Genomic DNA, 22,219 nt, shown 5'->3' with positions numbered 1-22,219 from the left:
GAATGAATATCTTTTTTTTTTTTTTTTTTAAAGATTTTTTAATTTATTTATTTGACAGAGAGAGATCACAAGTAGGCAGAGAGGCAGGCAGAGAGAGAGAGAGGAGGAAGCAGGCTCCCTGCTGAGTAGAGAGCCCGATGCAGGACTCGATCCCAGGACCCTGAGATCATGACCTGAGCCAAAGGCAGCGGCTTAACCCACTGAGCCACCCAGGCGCCCAGGAATGAATATCTTAAGGGAAGACACCCAAGTCTTCCAGTCAGTGATCTGGGTGCTAAACCCCTCACTTGAATCTCCTGAGCAAACAAGCTCTGCATTTCTTTCAGAGATATGACTGGCACATGGGATCCCAATAATCCCCAGTCATTTAAAAAAAGTCAGGTAAAAATGGACTCTGATGTTCTCACCGTTTATGCCACTTCTCCCATACTGAGAGCTTGGAGAGATCCTGCCTTCATCATCGGAGGAACACCAGAGCCATGGAATATGTGAGCTAGAAGAGGTTTTTCTCCCAAAAACCTGTAAATCTTCTCTGAGAAACAGAAGAGAGCTTGGAGGCAGAAACTACCCAAGCCAATCTCTTCTTCTTACAGATGAGACCAAGTTAGGGAGGGCTAGGTTCAGACAATACGCACCACCATTTTAAAAAATACTTACTATGCCAGGGACTGCACAAAACATGTTCAGTGCATCATTTGATTTTGTCCTTTGAAGCTGTTTTTTTTTTTTTCCTTCTCATTTTACCTCTTTAACTTCTCCCCACCTTACTAATCACAAATATTCAGGAACTTGCCTAAGGTCCACGATTAGGTGGGTAAGCAGGATCTACAATTTGCTCCCAGGTCTGACTCCAAAATGTGTGCTCTTAACTTTTCTCCCCAAACTGAAGCCATATTAAAATAACTAAGCCACAATCGCTTTCTAAAAATGAGTGGCAGGGCTAAAACTAAAATCCAAATCTCCTAAATTCTCTTCTGAAGAACTTTGTCATTTTGTTTTTTCAGATCCTTCCCTTGGGGATTAATCACATTGGCTTCTAGCATCATGTTGAATTATTACATTTTCCTCAACATATTAGGAAGGATCATTCTTATCTAAAGTAATTATAAAACTGACAATGTTTAAATCTTATCTCGTACACTGGTGGTCACAAACGGTTTACGCTAGTATGGTGGTTAAGGACTCTGGAGCTAAATAGCTGGGTTCAAAACCTGGTGACATCATAATACCTTGTCCAAGGACAAGAAGAGTCTTTCTGTGACTTACTTAATCCAAACCACTGGACTAGTAATAGCACTGAAATTATGGAGTTATTGTGAGGATTATAAAAGAATTCATTCATATAAAGCACTTAGTGCCCAAAAAATGTCTGCACCCCTATGTTTACTACAGCATAATTTACAATAGCCAAGATACAAAGCAATACAAGTGTCCAGCAATAGGTGAATGGATAAAGAAGAATGTGGTCTTTATATATAATGGAATATCACATAGCCATAAAAAAGAATGAGAGATTGTGACAACACAGATGGACCTACAGGGCATTATGCTAAGAGAGAGAAAGACAAATACCATATGATTTCACTTACACATGGAATCTAAAACACAAAACAAAAGAACAAACAAAGCAGAAAGAACACCATAAATACAGACAACAAACTGGTGGTTGACAGAGGGGAGAGGGATGGCGTGATGAGCAGAATAAATAAAGGGGAATGGGAGGTACAGGCTTCCCAGCTATGGAATGAATAAGGCATGGGGATGAAAGGTACAGCACAGGGAATATACAGTCAATGGTATTTTAGTAGCATTTTATAGTGACAGATGATAGTTACACTTATGGTGAAGATAGCATAACAGAGTTGCTGAATTACTATATTGTACTCCTGAAATTAAAGTAACATTGTGTGTCAACTACACTTCAATAAAAAACAAAATAAGTAAATAATAAAAAATCATTTTCTAACAAAAATAAAAAATAATGCACTTAATACCTGGTATATAGTAAGCACTCAATAAATGCTAACTCTTATTTGGGGACCAAATCCATTAACTAGAGCTTAGGAAGCGAAATGCTAATAATGACAACACTATTTCAGTTCTGTAGTGTTTTTATGGCTTTCTGAGCCCTTCAACACAAAATATCTCATTTGTCATCTCTAGTCCTGGCAGTACTAAAGGAAATCACATTATCGTATCATTTAGCTAGGAAAAGCATAATTAATGAAGGCAAGAGTGGTACAAAAAGCCTGTGATATTTCTGCATTGGTGTCAGCTTGTTGTTATGGCAACCGTCCCCTGTCAAGACCCTTTTTCAGGCAGAGACCCAGTTTTGGAGCCGTCATAGCACATCTGTTTCTCTGCTCAGCTGATTAGCTCTTGTTTGCAACAACGGGCAGATGGAAGTAAAAACAAAAAAAAAAAATTTTTCTGAAAAGAAGCAAATGTTTACTTTATCCACAAGTCTGCTTTCTAATACAGAAACAGACCTTTAGTTGTTTTAGGAAGATGCCAAGTAAACTGGATCCTTAATATATGGGCTACTTCTCTCACTGGTGGGACTGTAAAGTGTAGTCAACTATAAATTACTGGTGATAGGTCCTTCATGTGTGTGTGTCTTTTTAAAACGATGGTCTCATGCTCCAGTTTCAGAATACTATTCCACTACATCTCTGTGCGTCTTTGTTGTATGAGCTATCTCAGCACACATTCTCCACACTGAACACGTTTTGTGAACACACTAAAGTGAAAGAGTACAGGGCTAGTGGGTTGGGAAACCTGAATTCTGGGACAAAGACTGCTCTGAACTGGCACAGAGAATAGCCTCTCTCTGCCTTAATTTCTTCATCTGTCAAATGGGACTTGCATTCCATGCTGTCTGTAAGGCCAAACAGTTCAGGACTTACTAGGTATGTGGATTTCGGCATGACTTCTTTGAGCCTCACGTTCCTCAGTGGGAAAATGGAGAAAATAACATCTACTAGAGAGAGCTGTTGAAGTGAAATCATGTATTAAGCATCCCTAAGCTAGTTCCTGATACATTAATGCACCCTCAGCAAGTGAAAGTCCCCTGCCCATCATCCACTGCTTAGCAGGTACAATATTTAAACTATCTGACACCCAGCTGGCTCATGGCACTGGAGCTGGTCCTTGAGGTCCCTTACTTGACAGATACGACCTACAGTGGCTGAACCATTAGAAGATCTGGGGTATCCAAAGGAAAGAGACAGGCACCTCTGGTGGCCAAGGAGAATTCAAGGGACTCTGGATGCCAGCCATTTACCATCCAGAATGGAAGTATTTCAATAATTTACCAATCAGCATGGCCACACACATGCATGTCAGTTAACACCAAGGCATTATTCTAACATAGTCTACAAATGTCCCCAATAATAATGATACTTTGATCTTTTTTCTTGAGCTTCAGTCACTTACAAACATTCAGTTTAATTCTTTGCTACATGTGACAGTGGGAAGGGAAGATGAAGGATCAATTTCTCCAACCCCCACCATCACCGTCAATATCCATAAAGTAGGCTTATATCCCATTTTGCTATAGACCAGGATATTATGAGGCATGAATGTGATGCAAATACTAGCAGAGCAATACCAATACTGACAGTGGACATGGGTTGTATTGGAAATCTTCTAGTTCAGTGGGTCACAAAATATAGATCCTCGTCACCATTACCGACCTACCCCTACCACTCAGTATCCCTAGGCACTTAGCCTGCCAGAATCTTGTATTCTTTATCTATAAAGTCACATACTCATGTCTAACTGTTAACCTCACAGATAGTTGTGAGCACTTAAAAAAAAATTTTGTAAAAATTATACAGAAATATGAGATATTATTATGCCTTTTATTATAGGAAAATGGCTGTCAGTATCAGATAAAGGGCTACTATCTAAAATCTATAAAATCTATAAAGAACTTACCAAACTCAACACCCAAAGAACAAATAATCCAATCAAGAAATGGCCAGAGGACATGAACAGACATTTCTGCAAAGAAGACATCCAGATGGCCAAGAGACACATAAAAAAGTATTCCATATCACTCGGCATCAGGGAAATACAAATCAAAACTACAATGAGATACCACCTTACACCAGTCAGAATGGCTAAAATGAACAAGTCAGGAAATGACAGATGCTGGCAAGGATGCGGAGAAAGGGGAACCCTCTGTCCTACACTGTTGGTGGGAATGCAAGCTGGTGCAACCACTCTGGAAAACAGCATGGAGGTTCCTCAAAAAGTTGAAAATAGAGCTATGACCCAGCAATTGCACTACTGGGTATTTACCCTAAAGATACAAATGTAGTGATCCGAAGGGGCACATGCACCTGAATGCTTATAGCAGCAATGTCCACAATAGCCAAACTATGGAAAGAACCTAGATGTCCATCAACAGATGAATGGATAAAGAAGATGTGGCATATAGGGGAGCCTGGGTGGCTCAGTGGGTTAAGCCTCTGCCTTCAGCTCAGGTCACGATCTCGGGGTCCTGGGATCAAGTTCCACATTGGGTTCTCTGCTCCACAGGGAGCCTGCTTCCTCCTCTTTCTCTCTCTCTCTCTGCTTGCCTCTCTGCCCACTTGTGATCTCTCTCTGTCAAATAAATAAAATCTTAAAAAAAAAAGAAGGAGATGTGGCATATATATATACAATGGAATAATATGCAGCTATCAAAAAATGAAATCTTGCCATTTACAAGGACATGGATGTAACTAGAGGGTATTATGCTAAGCTAAATAAGTCAATCAGAGAAAGAAAATTATCATATGATCTCTCTGATATGAGGAATTTGAGAGGCAGGGTGGGGGTTCATGGGAGAAAAGGAGGGAAAAACATGAAACAAGATGGGAGTGGGGAGGGAGGCAAAGCATAAGAGACTCTTAATCTCAGGAAAAAAACTGATTGTTGCTAGGGGTGTGGTGGGGGAGAAATTATGTGGCTGGGTTATGGACATTGGGGAGGGTATGTACTATGGTGAGTGCTGTGAATTTGTAAGACTGAGGATTCACAGACCTGTACCCCTGAAGCAAATAATACATTTTATGTTAATAAAATTTTCAAAAATGAAATTGGCTCTCAGGAGACAGTAAAGGAGAAAAGAGACAATAAACATGGCTAATAGGAATATATATAAATATCTAAGACATAGGCTAAAGTAAGAGGCAGGAGACCAGAGCTCAACGTAAACAGAGGTTTGAGGGAGGTAACCTGTGTCACATATCTTAGGAGATAGTTAAAAATGCTCAGCTAGAGATCAGGGAGGACAGAACAAAATTCTGAAGGTGCTGGGTACCCAGGTAGGAAGGCAATCTGCTATGCTTAGTACATCCAGAAAGAACTGTGTTTGCCTTAAACACCTGAGGCTGTGAGAGAATGGTATGTGTGTGTGAGAGAGCAAGAGTGTGTGTGTACAAACAGCCAAAGCTGGGCTCTCTAAGCTAGCTCCTCTAACATGCAGACGTGTAGATTCCAAATGACTGATTACCTTGGAAACTTGAATTATTTACTAGAGAGGAGGGGTGTTAAGTATTTGGAGGGTTGTTATGGGTTGAGTTGTATCCTCCAAAAAAAAAAAAAAAAATGTTGAAGTGCTAACCCCCGGAACCTCAGAATGAAAACTTATTTGGAAATAGGGTTGCTACAGATATAATTAGCTGAGTTAAGGTAAGGTTATACTGGAGCATGGTGGGCACCTAATCCAATATGATGGACGTCCTTATGATAAGACAGCCCTGTTAAGGCAGAGGCACAGAGGGAGAGTGTAGATACTGGAGCTGTGCAGCCACAGGTCAAAGACCACCAGCAAACCAGGAGAAGCTAGGAAGAAGAGAAAAAGGATCTTGGAAGCTTCAGAGGCAGCACAGCCCTGCTGATGCCCTGATTTTGGACTTCTAGCTTCCAGAACTGGTAGATAATAAATTTCTCTTGTTTTAAGCCACAAAGTTTGTTCTATTTTTGCTATGGCATCCCTAGAAAATGAATACAGAGCTGACAGCGTTGGACCTCCAGGACAGAAGAGAACCTTCTTTACCTTCTTCAACACAAGATCAGCCTCATGGAAGTTAAGGAGGGTATCTGTTTGTACCAAGGGTACTTTAACTGGTGGCTACTGGAATGCTGGAGCCACTACTGCTTAGGCAAGGTTGTTCCCAAGTCAGTTTCTAACTACAAAGACGTGCAGGTTGCAGGGGGAAGTCTGGATTTTTGATGGCTTCACTTAGCTGCTGAGTCAACAAACTCTGCAACTACCTACTTCTGTTCTTACACAAGAAACTAAATTTCCTATTGGTTAATTCATTTTGCTCAGGGTAATCTGTTAAATATATAGTTTCTATGCTGAATGTTTTCTTTCCTTCTTATCTTCCCTGACATAGTATGAAGTACTAGCACACGAAGGACACCCCTAGAATTTTTCTTATTCTATATTGCTGAGTTGATACTGCTTTTACCCAGTATTTTTCAACTTTAGTCATATCCAGATGAGGCAGAGAGAGGGAATAAATGGAGAGTGCTGATAATCTGTGAGTCAATGCCTGCCACAGCCTTGAGCTGCCCCAGTGAACTGTACGTTTGGACTGCTCATCAACATTTGATTGTGCTATGGTCACATTCCATTAGCTACCTGGTTTGTAGTATAGCCTATTTGAACTAAATATTGAAGTTACTCAAGCTGGTGAAATAAAAATGGAAATAAAATTGGGAAAAGAATAATTGGGTCCCATTTCTTAAAAATAATGGTTCAAGGATCTTTCAGCTGCATTTTCAAAGTAAAAGCACTGGTCACCTGTAATTTCATCCCACTGGTATTGGCACTGCATGCATTGTTGTCATGTTTAATCTGAACAGCACTTATTCACACTAGAGAAGTGAATGCATATTAAGATCAATATACTATGTAGGCTGTCATATGAAGACAATGTTCATTTGAACCTCTGCTGATTATACTTTCAAGATCTGCTCTTGACCCAAAGCTTTGCTCACCAGGGAGGATATAAATGTTTGTAGAATCCACCTGACAATTGGAAGATTGTTCCTGTGGACATTTTTACAGAGAGTTATGAAGCAAAAAGCAGCTTTGTAGGAAAGAGTAATTCTCCATTTAGAAAATAAAAACATGAGGATTGTGTGGGCTTAAGTTTCAAGAACCATAGCCTGGGACTGACAGCATACCCGGGCAGAAGCAGGCATCCTGAGAGAATCTTTGAGGCAGGCATGAGCCATCAGGCACTTGCTGCTGAAAGGCACTGTCAAGGTCTCCATGCGGCCATCTGCCTACTCCTCAACTTAACCACTCTAGCAGGTAGGATGCCATGCTGGCTTTTCCCTGCTGAGAACACAACCAGTTCCAGACAATCTGGACAACAGAAGCTCACCACTGATCACTATACTGTCCCTTCTAGAAACATTCCCAAATATTTTATTCAACCTGGATGAAACTGAAAAGTCACAAACACCTCATGAGAAATGTAGAAAGTCAAGGGCAGGCTTCTCTTATTTACATTTTGTGATTCTGGAAACACTAGCTTGCTGTGGGTTAGAACAAAAACACCATCTTCTGTGTTATGTCCCCCTAAATATGAGCTGAGTGGCCTCCATTATGCTTTAATAACAGATCAATCAAAATCTACAGAAAATTTTGTTGATACCAATAGTTGTAAAGCCTCCTCAAACTATCCTCCAAATTCATCTTCTCCTCTGGCTTCTTTTTTAACCAAGATATTCATTTATCCAAGAGATGCTCACTGAGCACCTAGTGTATCAAGCACTATGTTGAGAGGTGGACATCGCAGAACCCTGCCAACAATTATAATAGGATGATCACAGTGTGCTAATGGGGGCTCTAAAGGCTGCAACAGAAACAGGGATAGGAGCCTCAGCCAGGGATTAAGGAAGGTTTTATATAAGGACAGAGGCATTTGTGCTAACACTTATTTAATAGAGGAACACTTCATGGTTCTGAGGGTTACTCCAGAAGATATAACAATGCGTGGAAGGGTTTAAAGGAATGCTATATCAACATGGATTTGGGGTGAACTTGTTGTTCACTACTCTTGAGGCTTAAGAAGTAAATTAGGAATCAGTAACCTGAGAAGAGGGTAGGTAGGTAGATACAAGTTAGAATACAAAAGGCTTTGTTCACCATCTAAAGGAGTTTTGATTCTGTCCTACAGTGTTTCTCAAAGGGGGGTTCACAAGGGCCCTATGAAAATTTTTATATTTTTGTTGCAACGATAATTTTATTAGTAATAAAATGACAGGAACAGTGATAAAAACATATTCCAAATCATCTGGATGACCGTTTGCCTCACAATTTCAGTGCCCCTATTTATGTTTATTACTAAGTTGGCATAAGCCAACAGAAATGTACCAGTCTGAGACCAAAGGAGATGCTGTTTGAACAAAGATCACCCTAGCTGAAATAGAGCAGAGTGGTGGGAGAACGGGGTCACTACATGGTATATAGTAGTAAGTAGGACAAGATAACTGAAAATAATGTATGCTGTCATGCTCTGAAACATACTCATACAGCAGAGGACAACTACATTTCATAAAACAGTGTCATTTGGCTCATTAAATTAAAGGTGTTTATTTGAATAATACTGGCTTTGTAGCTTTTTCATAACACATCTTTTCCCTTGTAGTTTTATAGTTCTATAAACATAAGGCACAAGAAGTTTATATCTAGTTTTATGTTTTTTAAATCCTATTTAAGAAACATTTAAGATTTAAATAAACACTGAAATCTACATGGCTTTTCTTTTTTCTCCAAAAGAAGCCTGTCCATTACCCAAGTATGAAAAAGGACCATAGACAACGGTGAGCCACTGAAAAACTTTCAGCACATTGGTGTGAACCGATTACGGTGGTAGGAGACCACCTGTGCAGTCACAGAGAGGAAGAACGGCCATGGGGACAGAATGGAGATAGAAAGACCTTTAAGGAGAAGACTGCCTGAGTACTGTTATTAAAAGCTCCCATTTGCTTAATCCCAGAGACCTGCTCAGGGCAGAGGCCTCAGGACTGTGGAATTAAATGCTGATGGTGCAAGCAAAGCTGTGTCGGTGTTTCAGGGTAGGCCTTATCTGGCTGGAAAATTCCCCAAACTTCTCCATGATTCATCTCACGGAAGGCTCTGTGATGATGCCAGAACTAAATTAGGACCAAATCCCAGGTTTTACTAGAGAGCCAAAAAAGCATACAAGAGAAATTGCTATTGACCTCATAACAAAAAACAACCAGGACCTCTGCATATAGTGCTGTAGTCCATTTGGAGCTGAAATCTTTCTCTTTACCAAGCCATGTGTCACTGGGGCTGCACCTATCAGGGGAGGTGACTTGCTAATTTATACAAGGCTGGGTAAACTTGCTAAGGCATGACCCGTGGAGAGAGCTGCATATTCTGGGGGAACACCTTTTTCTAATTGCATGAAGGTAATTTATAGGCTAGCTAAGACTTAATCCTGCTTTTCTCAGATTATGTGCCATCATTATCACTCCCCAAACCAGAATTTACAGTTCAAAAAATTTGGGGAAGCATATGATTTTCTCATGAAAAGGCATAGTACCAACACACTTAACAGATAAATGTCTTCTACTTACCTCGGGAGCCATCCAGAATGGGGTGCCAACAGATGTGTTTCTCCGTAGACGTGTACTGGTGAGTTGAGCTGAAACACCTATAAGAAAAGAGTACTGTAATTCAGCAGTGAACACAGGGTTGTGCTAGATCAGAGGTTAGCAAACTTTTTCCATGAAGGGTCAGATAGTCAATAGGCTCTGAGAGCCATATGGTCTCTTCCATAACTACTCAGTTCTGCCACTGGAGAGCAAAAAAAGCACAGCCATGGACAACACAGAAACAAGAGTGTTGCTGTGTTTCCATAAAAATTTATTTATGGGTACATATAATTTTCACAGGTCATAAAATATTCTTTTGATTTTTTTTCCCCCAATCATTTAAAAATGCAGAAACCACTCTTTTTTCATAAGTCACATAATAGGAAGCAGGTCAGGATCAGCTGACACACTGTAGTTTACCAATCACTGTGTAAGAGCATTTATTTACCACTCTTATCTAAACCACTAGACTATTTTTTTCCTAATGAACATTTCTATCCATATTACTACAAAATTAGAATCAAAAGAAAATATCAAGGGGTGCCTGGGTGGCTCAGTGGGTTAAGCCGCTGCCTTCGGCTCAGGTCATGATCTCAGGGTCCTGGGATCGAGTCTCGCATTGGGCTCTCTGCTCAGCAGGGAGCCTGCTTCCCTTCCTCTCTCTCTGCCTGCCTCTCCGTCTACTTGTGATTTCTCTCTGTCAAATAAATAAATAAAATCTTAAAAAAAAAAAAAAAGAAAAAAAAAGAAAATATCAAGGGGCACCTGGGTGGCACAGTTGGTTAAGTATTTAACTCTTGGTTTTGGCTCAGGTCATGATCTCAGGGTCATGAGATGGAGCCCTGCGTCCGGCTCCAAGCTCAGTGTGGAGTCCACTTGAGATTCTCTCTCCCGGCCCCTCTGCCCCTCCCACTTATGCACTCTCTCTCTCTCTCTCTCTAATAATAAATATTTTAAAAAGTCTTTAAAAAAGAAAAGAAAGAAAATATCAAGAACTAAACCCAAAATGTCTTCCTATTATATTTCCAAAATATTTCAGGTGATTTCTTTCTTAAAATGGTGCTTCATTTCATGGAGGAAGAAAATCAGCATGTATTATTTATAATAGAGCATCAGTGTGGAGACATAAAAAGCTTCTAATCCCTTATCTTACCTAGAATCCCAGAAACCTGGCAAGAAAACTGTTTGTCAAGTGTAAAAAGAAGTAGCCTAAAAATATTATTATCTAGGGCTCAGTGTTGAGGATCTGAATTTTAATGTAATTCCAGTGTATTTTATCTATCTTAGTCTTCAGATAGCTCTCTTCTTTACACAACAAGTGAACAAAGTAGAAGTAAATATGTATCAGATGAGGAGTCAGAAGACCTGTTTTCCATCCCAATTATGCCTTTTCCTAATTGTATAACCTAAAGTAAACCCCCTCACTCTGAGCCTGTTTTCTTATCCTCAAGTTGGAGATAATGATACCTGGCACACCTAACACAGAGTTTTTCTTAAAGATCAAATAAGTAAACAAATGTGAAACAACTTAAAAATAGTAAAATATTTTACAAATATAAGGTGTTCTTTTTACCAAGCAGACATCTAAGGCAGCCCTTAACAGAATGACAAGCATTGCCACTAACACTACTGAGGATGAGAACTTAGAAACCTGAATCAGGCACAGATTTGCCAAGGACCCATGGATTATTTTGGTGGATCATTGCTGGACACTTACATTCTCTTTATTAGAAATCCAAAGAGCGCTCTCTAAACTCTATTGACCATGGATAATTTGTAATTTTGCCAAATTCTCTACTGTAATTTTGGTTAAAAAAAAAAACTTTACTATTCTGTTTTTAATTACTAGAAATTTCTTTTGCAGCAACTGGATGTTTAGGAACCTTCTACCGGCAAGATTAGGAGATTTACTCCAAATCACAAAGCCAGTGAATAGATAAATCAGCATTAATCCCCATCCTCATCCTTCTAGGCTCTTTCCCTCACAATACATTGACTGCCCTTGGGACCATGTGTAAAATACTGATCTGATGTTATCCACAGCATATTCATAGGGTTACGCCATTCCTTATATAGAAGGAGGAGTGTAAGGGGTGCCTGGGTGGCTCAGCGGGCTAAGCCTCTGCCTTCGGTTCAGGTCATGATCTCAGGGTCCTGGGATCAAGTCCTGCATCTAGCTTTCTGCTCAGCAGGGAGCCTGCTTGCCCCTCTCTCTCTGCCTGCCTCTCTGCCTACTTGTGATCTCTCTCTCTCTGCCAAATAAATAAATAAAATCTTTTAAAAAAGAAGGAGGAGGAGCGTAAGACTTGAACAAAGTATCCTTCTGCTATTTTTCTTTGCTTGCTCTTAAATAAACCAGTACTCAAAGTAACTTCATTTCTTTTTCTTTTTCTTTTTCTTTTTTTTAAAGATTTTTATTTATTTGACAAAGAGAGAGAGAGCACAAGGAGGGGGAAAGGCTGAGGGAGAAGGAGAAGCAGGCTCCCCGAAGAGCAGAGGAAGCCCCATGTGGGACTCGATCCCAGGACTCTGGGACCATGACCTGAGCCAAAGGCAGTGTCTTAACCAGCTGAGCCACCCAGGTGCCCCAACTTCATTTATTTTTGAGTAATTTCTTCTGAGCAAATCATTCACTAATACATTTTAACACTGAATTCTTTCTGAACAACAAAGCAATGAATATTCAAAATCATCAATCTTTTCTCCTACCATGTTAATGCTTATAAAGAACATTTTAAAAAGTGCTTCTGTAAATATTTTCTCATTATTTGTAACAATCATACTGAAGTACTAACTGGTGTTGAACACATTTAGAAGATTAAAGCATTCAATATGCTTAAAAAGGAAAACCAAATGGTTTGTTGGTTTGTGACTATCAATACATGAATGATCATCACAGGAAGATATTTAATAGGTCTCTGGCCTTACGTGATATTGCTCTGCATTTCCTCTCACACTTCCATTTCTTGTTAATGTTTCCAGTTCAACCAGCCTCACATGTAGCAGCAATAATCACAATTTAAAGGGATGTTAGCTGCCAGACCCAAAGGACTATTTTACCTTCTGCTCACTGGGAATAAGTATGCCTGAGGCTAGAAAAAGTCATTTGAAAGACCAAACTGCTTTTTCTTTTCATATGCAAAAGAAGAAATGACGAAATGTAAATTATAGACAACAGCCCTGAGACCAGAAATTCTTCCCAGAAAACCAAGTTTTTCCATCAAATTCTTCTTTTGAAACACTTTTATTTTCTATCTTTAATAAAATTGCTTCTAAAGCTGAAAATAGATTAAGAAACAGCATCTCCTAGGGTGATCCATCTGGTAAAACTCCCATTCTCCAGTCTGTGTCTGACTGGAAAAGTCCCTCAGCCTATGGGATAGCACAGAGGCCCCAGTCTTCTGAGACTGCAATAAATTGTTGCCTTGGGCTAAACTGCACACATCAAGAAAACAAACGACAAGCAGTCATTACCAAAGTCAACGAGCTTAACTCCTCCTTCTGTTGTCAGAAGAATGTTATTCCCTTTGACGTCACGGTGGATGATTCGGTTATTGTGCAAATGCTGAAGGCCCTACGTGGTGTCCCACCACCACAAAACAACAGGAAAGACAAGGGAGAAATGTGAATGGTTATTTTATAAAACAATTACCCTGCCTTTAAAAATCCAATCAATGTCCACATTTGGCTATACCGCCCTGCTGCTATACACCTTGCATATCACAGGGCCATTTCCACTTGTTAATACACAATAGTAACCCAACTGATCACAAATTGCCCGCTCTGATGTGATCCCTGTCTGATGGACGGTCTTACCAAGAGGGCCCCATATAAGATGTATGAGATCATTGCTTCATCCAACCGCTGGCCACGCCTGAGCAGACCTTTGACCAGCTCGGTGACTGAGCCCCCAGTACACAACTGCAGGAGGAGGTGCCAAGGAGAGAGAAAAACAGCGGGACACATACCAAAGAAAAACAAAAAGATGTTAAGAAGAAAAGCCAATTATTGACCTGATATAGCAAATTTACAGATCACAAAACTCCAGGTCAGAATAATTAAACTTCAAATGTAGATTATGCAGTCAAACCTAAGGTATGTGTGTGTATTTATTCATGGTGATGATTTAAAACTGAAAGTACCTGTCCAAAAAGTTGATTGTCAAGTGAAATATAAAAGCACAAATTACTCAGACATTTGAAAGAGAACGCGCATGAGTAATCACGGTGAGTTACTGGATATTTTTCATTTTACATGAATATTGTCTATTTAAACACACACACACACATACACACACACACACACATTTTAAGGATAAGAGAAGACCAAAAGAGACAACGATGGATGCCATTGACCCTTGGGAGGAAATAAATTTCATTTCAACCCTTCCTGTCTCCAGGGCCAGCACTACAGGCGCCAGAAGCCCTGCATGTCAAATTTATGGGGTGCAATTGCCTCATCTGTGTGTTTACTCTTCTTATATTCAACCATGGGCATTCAGCAACTTTATGCTCTTCTTTTCTGTAATGAAAAACACTGTAAAAAAATATGTATCTTGCATATTTGCTCTATATTATTATACATTATATATTGTTACATATTATATATTGTTATATATTGTATGTTACTGAGATTTGAGAGTACATGAACCAGGCGAACTATACCTTAGTGGAAACTCAAGTGTTTTCAAGGACGCAGGTTTGGACTTGCTACATGCTGTCTTAAAGGTTCTTAATTGGTGTGAGCAGGACATTTAAAAACCTAAAACTGTAGCCAGCATGTTATATACGCATCTTATATTTTTTCTGAGAAAATTCAGGGCTTTCTTCAGATTCTCAGAACCATTCTTTCTCTTATGAGGTTAAGACCCCTCTCTAGACCTAGGTTTCCTCCTGGCAATTTTTCAGCAATTTGGGAAAGAGTTAACTAGTGACGTGGCAGGCCCCCTGGGATGTGGCTGCTTGAATTAATTAGCCTTTCATAAACAAGGAAATATGAGGGAAGGAACACAGATTAGCACCTTTCCTAAAAGAAGACAACTCTTTGTCAACGTAATACATCTATTTCACTCTAATTATGAATATTTGTAATGTTTCAACAAAGGGTGAGTCGATGTTTTTATTTGATGTGTATTATTCCCTGTTACATACACAGCAGACACCCTGCATACACATTAACAATCAAAATAACCTGGAACTGAGTCTGCCCATTTTTTACCATTTAAATCGCTCAAAAGTAATAATATGTGACTAAAAATCTAATACAGAATTAGCAATCTTTAAAACTATGATAAAATTACTATCAAGAATGATTTAGGAGGGACCCTAAAAGCGGTGAAATTCATTGAAGTCTATGATGGTCTCATCAGTTTGCAATCATAAGGTCCTTTGAATCTACTCTCTACCAATGTCAGTTATAACTTGTAATTCAACACCCATCACTCTGAAGGCCCTAATGCTATGAGTCCCAGGATCCTGTCTTCCAAAAGATTCCACATTCTTTTGATTATGACTATGTTTTGCATGACCCTGAAAGGGCAAATAACATTCAATATTCAATCCAATATCCTCTTGGGCCATGAATGCATTTTCAGTGCCATGATCTGTATTAAAAGCTAAGCTTTCAACAGACCAAAATAATTGTCCAGAAACCTCCGAACTCGATTCTATATTTCAAGGAACAAACACTGGAGAAGTGACAAGTCAAATGATGATCATGACATGACAGAAAGTAAGTTCTCAAGAAAAAGAAAAACCCTTCTGGAGCTGGTGGTATAGAGCTTGGAGAGCTTGAGAGAACAAGATTGGAGTGACAGTGCTCCCTCTTGAGGGGTTCTAAATAAGGACACAGTTCTCACAGAAACTTCAATTTCCTATGACCCTCTTTTCTCTTGTAAATTTAAAGGGAGACCTCCTCATAGGAGCCTCACGCCAATGAAGAGGTGTCCGTGTTGAATGGAAATGGTAGTAGGGCAGGGTGAGGCTGACCAAGGCTGGGACTTTAACAGTTCCCTATAGCCCATTCATGACTTACGGAAGATTCAGAACTTTATCGTCCATTTGAGGACAGGAACAAGACTAGAGTTTGAATGACAAGGACAAAGAGAGTGAGGACCTCATGATAAAAAGGAGTATCAGGGACCAAGGACATGGGCAGACAACAAAGCCAGATAGTACAGGAACTTAGGTTCACACACAATTCAAGGCCTCTGTCCTCACTGCTATAGCTTTACATTAGCATCTGTTGTACACAAATCCAGATGCCATCCAGGACAAAGGGAAGAGGAAGAGGGAAAAAAAGTTTCTACAAATACTGACTCTTTACCCCCATGACGTAGCTTTGACCTAGACTGTGAAAATGGGATCTAAATAGTAGAATTTGCCCCTTTCCAAAGCAGTCACTCAGTTGGACTAAGTTTAACAGAATAAATTAAGATCAGTTGTCTCCTCTAGGTGGGCTAGGGGCTCAAGAACAAAGTTGAGTTCAGTTATTGAAAAGAAAGTTACCACTTTGTTCTCAATAGTTTGTGACGGTCCAGTTTATAACCCATTACTCAATACAACACAGTCCTTGACCTCAAAAAGCTCACAACCAGTAATAGACACATGAGTAATGAGGGCATGGCATAAGGAAGTAGAGGTATGCCTAAGGGAATGAGGTGGCACCAAGAGGGAATGGTGGCCTCTGCTGAGACAGGGTGAAGAGAAGACAGTCTGTGAAATCTTCTTAGAGGATGCAACATTTACAATGAATTTAAAGGACAAATGAGTTTAATGGATAAAAAGGGGAAGGGCATCTGTGAATTCTAAATAATCAGCTACTCTTGGACAAAGAGTACCAGATTCCTACGGCAGGAAGATGGGGAAGGAAGGTGGGGAACAAAAAATGACAAGTGTGCCCTGCTAATGAGTACAGGCTTTATTACTGCACACACATCTATTATAACACCATAATATATCGTTAGGTAGGAAGGGTAAACAAATCAGCAGGTTTTAGGCAAGAGGTCTCTATTCAGATTTATAGTCTAGAAAGACCTAGGCAGCAGACTGGAGAGTGGACAGAACAGGAAGACAACAGAAGCTGACACCTGCTAGGAGGTGTTGAAGCAATCAAAAAATGGAGGGTCAAAAAGTCAAGAGTCATGAAGATGAAGATTCAGGGACAGATATAGGAGGCTTTTATGAGGTAGAACCTGCTATCATTTCTGGCCCATTGGATATACACAGTGAAGGAGAGAGAGCCTAGGGATCTTGTGAGAGTAAGGGAAAAATCAATAAAGTTCTTTGATCCTCCAAAGCCAAAGTGATAAGGAGCAGAAGGCAGGCTGAGAGCAAAGCACAAGCCAACACCCCACACCCCCACCCCTGTGGTAGATATGTGACATTCCTCAGGCACTCCTGGCTGCCCTAGAACAAAGGAAAGAGATAAACAAATGGTTAACTGATAGAGATCCTGGTCAAGCAGGACAGGAGTCTCCATTAGTTTACAACTGTCTTGATGATTTACAAAGAAAAAAAGCAATCTCCAGAACCTATAGACTCAATATCCTGCGGCCCTAACATTACCCTCCCCTTCATAGAGTAGAAAATCTTATATAATCAGTCACACCTCACAACCCCAGTGCAGCTCTTTCTGCCCACGGGTCCTGTCTCTGTGCTTTAATAAAACACCACCTTTTTGCACCAAAAACGTCTCAAGAATTCTTTCTTGGCCATTGGCTCTGAACCCTACCACTTCAAACCACATCAAAACAGTAATAGGAATGCAAGGCACTATAACACCTTCAAACAGAACCTCTCCCGAGCCTGGCTCTGGGAAGCACATGTTTTGTTGAACTCCAAGTGCACTATTAAAATTCTACCAAGAGAAAATTTAAATTACATGCTCCAAGCTAACTCAACCCTGGAATTTTCCCCCAAAATGTCATTTTAGTCTCCCATGCCCTACTTTAACTGTGGCCACTTTTGTCACAAACACAGTCTATTCAGCGATATTTTATATAGATAGCCAACTTATAAACTTTCTTCATAGCCCTAGAACCTATGAAGAGATTAAGAGCAGCCATTTCCATAGCAGGATCAAAACAGAGCTGTGGATTTAAAAACGACAAAAGGATCCTACTTGGTAGGTGCCTTTTGTTCACTAAATGTCAGAATTTAAGAGCTGTGTCACTTCCTGTGATTCACAGAAACATAAAATTAAACTACTCACGGTCCCTTTAGGGAAGCTGTCCTGTGAAATTGAAAAGCCCCCCAGTATACTTTTAAAGGGCAGCCTGTGGGTTACAGGAAAAGGACCTTGGGTCCTCTGTACAAAAAAGGAAAGCAGGGACACACTGACAATTATCTTCCCAGTGTAAATGTTCAGTGAGATAAAATGAACATTTTAAAAGCATGACAAGAAATTACATTTAAATGCATCAAATAAAACAGTCCCCTTAGAATTCTAAGAAGGCAACCAACCCTCCTGCCCCGCCCCTGAAGGTTGGCGCCTGCAGCCCTTCCTTCCCACACACTCTGCCTGCCATCAGAGTCAAAAACAGAGGTGTGTCTCCATCCCTGTTTACTTCCCTACGGCCTCAGCATTCAGGAAATGTGGCAGCTGGATGCATCTAGAATTTAATGAGCATTTTGCTCCAAACCAAGAAAAATAGAAAAATCATTTATGTACCACATCTATTTTCTAAAACAGCGTTGAATATTGATTCAATCACAGTATGTGCATTTGCTAAGATGGCCATAATTTCAAGCAATAAAATGTTCCTTGCTCAATAAGCCATCAACTTTTCTCCATGTTATTAAAGAATGGCCCATGCAGTACAATCACCAGAACTTTACTCTAGTCAAAGCTCCAACTTTCAAGTAGATTCTGTACTGGCATGTTAATTTGACCCAGTCAAATTGCAGAATTAAGAGGAATTTCTTTTCAGTGTCTTTTTGTTCAGCCGATTTTATCCTTCAAGGGTGTTGGGCTCAATAGGGAGCATAAAGCAAAAGCCAAGAATCATCAAAATTACTCAGTAAGATGCCTTAGTGAATAAGGAATGGGTTAAGGTATAGGCAGGGAGAGATAGCAGGCCCTAACTCCCCTGACACTGCTCAGGCAAGGGGCTTACATGACCAGGCTCACAGAAATCCCAAATTCGGAGAAATGCTGAGGGGTATAAAACCAGAGATAAGGGAACAAACCATATCACCTAGCTCTGAATGTTAGTGAGTAATTTTTTTTTTTGGCAGCTACATTGTAATCACAGAAAATGACAAGGGTGTTATCAATAGTCCTTGCTCAAGGGGCGCCTGGATGGCTCAGTGGGTTGGGCTGCTGCCTTCGGCTCCGGTCATGATCTCAGGGTCCTGGCATCGAGTCCCGAGTTGGGCTCTCTGCTCAGCGGTGAGCCTGCTTCCCCCTCTCTCTCTGCCTGCCTCTCTGTCTACTTGTGATCTCTCTCTGTCAAATAAATAAATAAAATCTTAAAAAAAAAAAAATAGTCCTTGCTCAAACCAACAGGGCACAAGAATCTCAAGGTCACAAGCTTCCCAGTTAGTTCTCAATAAAAGACTGCCACTAAAACCCCACAGTGGCAACCCATTTGGGACTGCTCTGACTCTAGGGAGCCTTTTTTTTTTCTATTTCTGCTCTCACCTTCACTTAATAAACTTTCACTTTGGGGCACCTGGGTGGCTCAGGCCATTAAGCATCTACTTTCAGCTCAGGTCATGATCTCGGGGTCCTGGGATGGAGCCCAAGTCGGGCTCCCAGCTCACAGGAGCCTGCTTCTCCGTCTCCCTCTGCGCCTTTCCCCCTCATGCTCTTTCTCATGGTCATTTACTCTCTCTCTCTCTCTCAAATTAAAAACAAATAAGTAAATAAACCTTCACTTCACCTCACCCTTTTGTATCCACAAGATTCATTCTTTGACTCCACAAGGCAAGAACCCTGCAGCCCTGTGACATTAGGAAGCACTGTGCCGGTGCTGTCCTCCTCTCAATAAGGCCAGAACAACAGATTTTTTCCTGCACACCGCTGGGGCAAAATAAATACAATACACACGATTGTATTTATTTTGCTGATGCCAGGTGAAGTCAATGGCTTGTATTAGAACAATGAAAACTGTGTCACTTGCAACCCTAGAGTTCCAGTCAGGGTGGGGAGGTAGGTGGGCCCTGAGATTCCCACCTCCCATCTCATCTTTCTCCAGGGCACTTGCTTACTGGGGGTGGGGGGGGGGCAGAGTCCGTCCCACTCCTTAGCTTCTCTCTCTTGCTTTTGCTGAAGACACACAATACCCGTACATAGGCTGTAACACTACTGCATTTCAAAGTTCCTCCCTTCTCCACTCCCAAGGGTCCTACAGCTTCCTCCTCCGCCCAGCAACCCAGTTATTCTCCTTCTAGAACCCTGTGAGAGGCTGCCATCTGAAGCAGTGCTTGCTAACCATCTCTGGCCAACCAAAATGTACTTGTCCTATGTTCCAAACTCGCAGAGCTCTGCTACAACCCTGATTTGTTAACATGATAAACTTGGTTCATGTCACTGTATCAGCAGGTGAAAATGGCTTAAAGTATGACACTTGCAGTGATAATGAGCTCACACCAGACTTCCTAGGGCCTTAAAGAAAAGCAAAAATCGGACAAAGATGTCTCCCTTCACTTCAGCCTAGCTTAGTTAACTTATACACAGATCTCTGATAGAAAAAAACAGATTTTTTTAAAAAGCTAATTATTTTTATCAGGTTTTATAAATATTTCACTTTAAAGACTCACTTATGTTCTCTAAACTTCAAACTGTTTAAGATGAACATATGATTCATGCTAAAATTAATAGTTCTATCTGCCAAACATTTTACACTAAAAGGCAATAAAAGAAAATGTAGTTTATACTTTAACACCACACTAGGTATTTTTTCTAAGTATTATGTTTTTCTTAAAGGTCTAAATTCTTATATTTCATTTAGGTGAGAGGTAATAAGACTTACTGATTTTAAAAATTTAATATTTAGATTAAAACTTATTCACAAATTTTCCAAAACATTATTATGTGTGTCTTTTCTCCACACCTTTCTGATACAGTAGCTGTGTGTTGACTTTCTGCTAACAATTAGCAATGAATTTCAGAAATGATTTTTTTTTTTTGCTTTTGTTTTCAGAGTTGTAGTGATTTAAGGGGGTTATCAATAACATTTTCCTAGCCTCTAGAATTGCTCTATAGAATAGCTTGTCCCTGGTCCTTTCATTTCATTCAGCAAGGGAAGAGCAAAAGTAACATAAATTTAATCTCAGTATACATAATGAGATGAACAATATTAAACAGACCATAAATTTGTTGTGTAAAGCTGCCTAAACAATTACAGATAAAGCAAAATGGTCAGTGTGCTATGAAGACCCTCATGGTCTTTCTGCTGCATGTGTGGGAATGTGTGTGTGTGTGTGTGTGTGTGTGTCCAGGAGCTGCTTTGAGCCAGAGAGGCCGAGTCTGTGTTCCCAGGACCCAACAGGCAGTGCCACAGGCTGTAGCAAAACATGATGGGAGAAAAATTCTTAAGTGTGGCTCTCCAACTAGTTCTGCCACAGGTAATTCCTTATATAACCACAGACATGTCACTCCTTCCCTGAGTTTCTGTTCTTCAACTGAATACCAGGGGACTGACCTGAAGAAAAGCCAAGGTTCCAGCCAGTTCTAGGAGCCTAAGAGTCCCTTTTCTTATAAGCATATTATAGGTACTGGACACACCTAACCACCCAGCAGCCCGGCAAAGATGGCCCATTCCAGGACCAAAAAAAAACACAAAAACTAATGACATCTGGTTCTCCACACTACCAACTTTGGCATGGACCAAAACAACTCACAAAAGGCATACATATCAGCATATTATATTGCTGAGATATGAATAATTCAGTATCTCAAGGCAGCCTCATTATCTGCCTTTGGTCACCCTGAAAAAAACAAACAACAGTCTGCAGGGGAGCACTTGCATGAGGTTTATTAGTTCCTAGTTCTGGGCTCCTTCTCATCTTTCAAGGCCATGTCCAGCCCTTTCTGGCTGCCTTGCCAATGCCTGAGGGGCTGATGTTCAGTCACTCCTCATCAGGAAGAGCATTTATTCTCAGGGGGCCACAGGTACGAGCAGCCCACCTGCCTGCCTGATCACATCAAGGGGAGGCCCCTTTTAAGCCTCAGAAAATTCTGGAAATTCCAGTCTTCCATGTTTGAATAGAGAGCCTTAATCATCAGCAAATAAAAACAAACTGAAACTAAGATTTCTTGATCACTGCTCTTCCATTATGAAATTGCAACAAGGTTTGAAACATGGAGATCCTTAAGAGCTGAAGAAGAATATAATCAGAGACCCTAGAAACAACACTTTGCATGTCCCAAGAAAAGCTGGATTTTAAAAATTAATGTTATTCTAGAGCTCATCGGCAGGATAAAATATATATTCTCCGGGTAGGGGTAGGGAATAATAAAATCCAAAAGAAGATACTATAAGAATATATTCTATAACAACCAGCCAACCAAATAGACAAAGATGCTCTCTGAAAACCAAAACCCCTTACATATTTATATTCTGAGGAAGGCAATTGAT

At 40.3% G+C, this 22,219-nt stretch overlaps 1 protein-coding gene across 1 annotated transcript in view; it reads right to left on the bottom strand.

Moving 5' to 3' along the window:
• LOC116597751 (myosin-IIIb-like) overlaps positions 1–22,219 on the bottom strand; it is a 52,428-nt gene that overhangs the window by 10,946 nt on the left and 19,263 nt on the right. Inside the window, exons 4-6 of the mRNA XM_032355908.1 lie at positions 13,453–13,557; positions 13,111–13,210; positions 9,619–9,695 (exon numbers count right to left, since the gene is read on the bottom strand). Of these exons, the coding sequence (XP_032211799.1) occupies positions 9,619–9,695; positions 13,111–13,210; positions 13,453–13,557 (282 nt within the window). The remainder of the gene's footprint in view (positions 1–9,618; positions 9,696–13,110; positions 13,211–13,452; positions 13,558–22,219) is intronic.

Source organism: Mustela erminea, chromosome 8, assembly GCF_009829155.1.
Source record: "Mustela erminea isolate mMusErm1 chromosome 8, mMusErm1.Pri, whole genome shotgun sequence".
Lineage (NCBI taxonomy): Eukaryota > Metazoa > Chordata > Mammalia > Carnivora > Mustelidae > Mustela > Mustela erminea.
The sequence above is the reverse complement of the archived record's forward strand: the minus strand, read 5'-3'. Positions and strand labels throughout refer to the sequence as shown.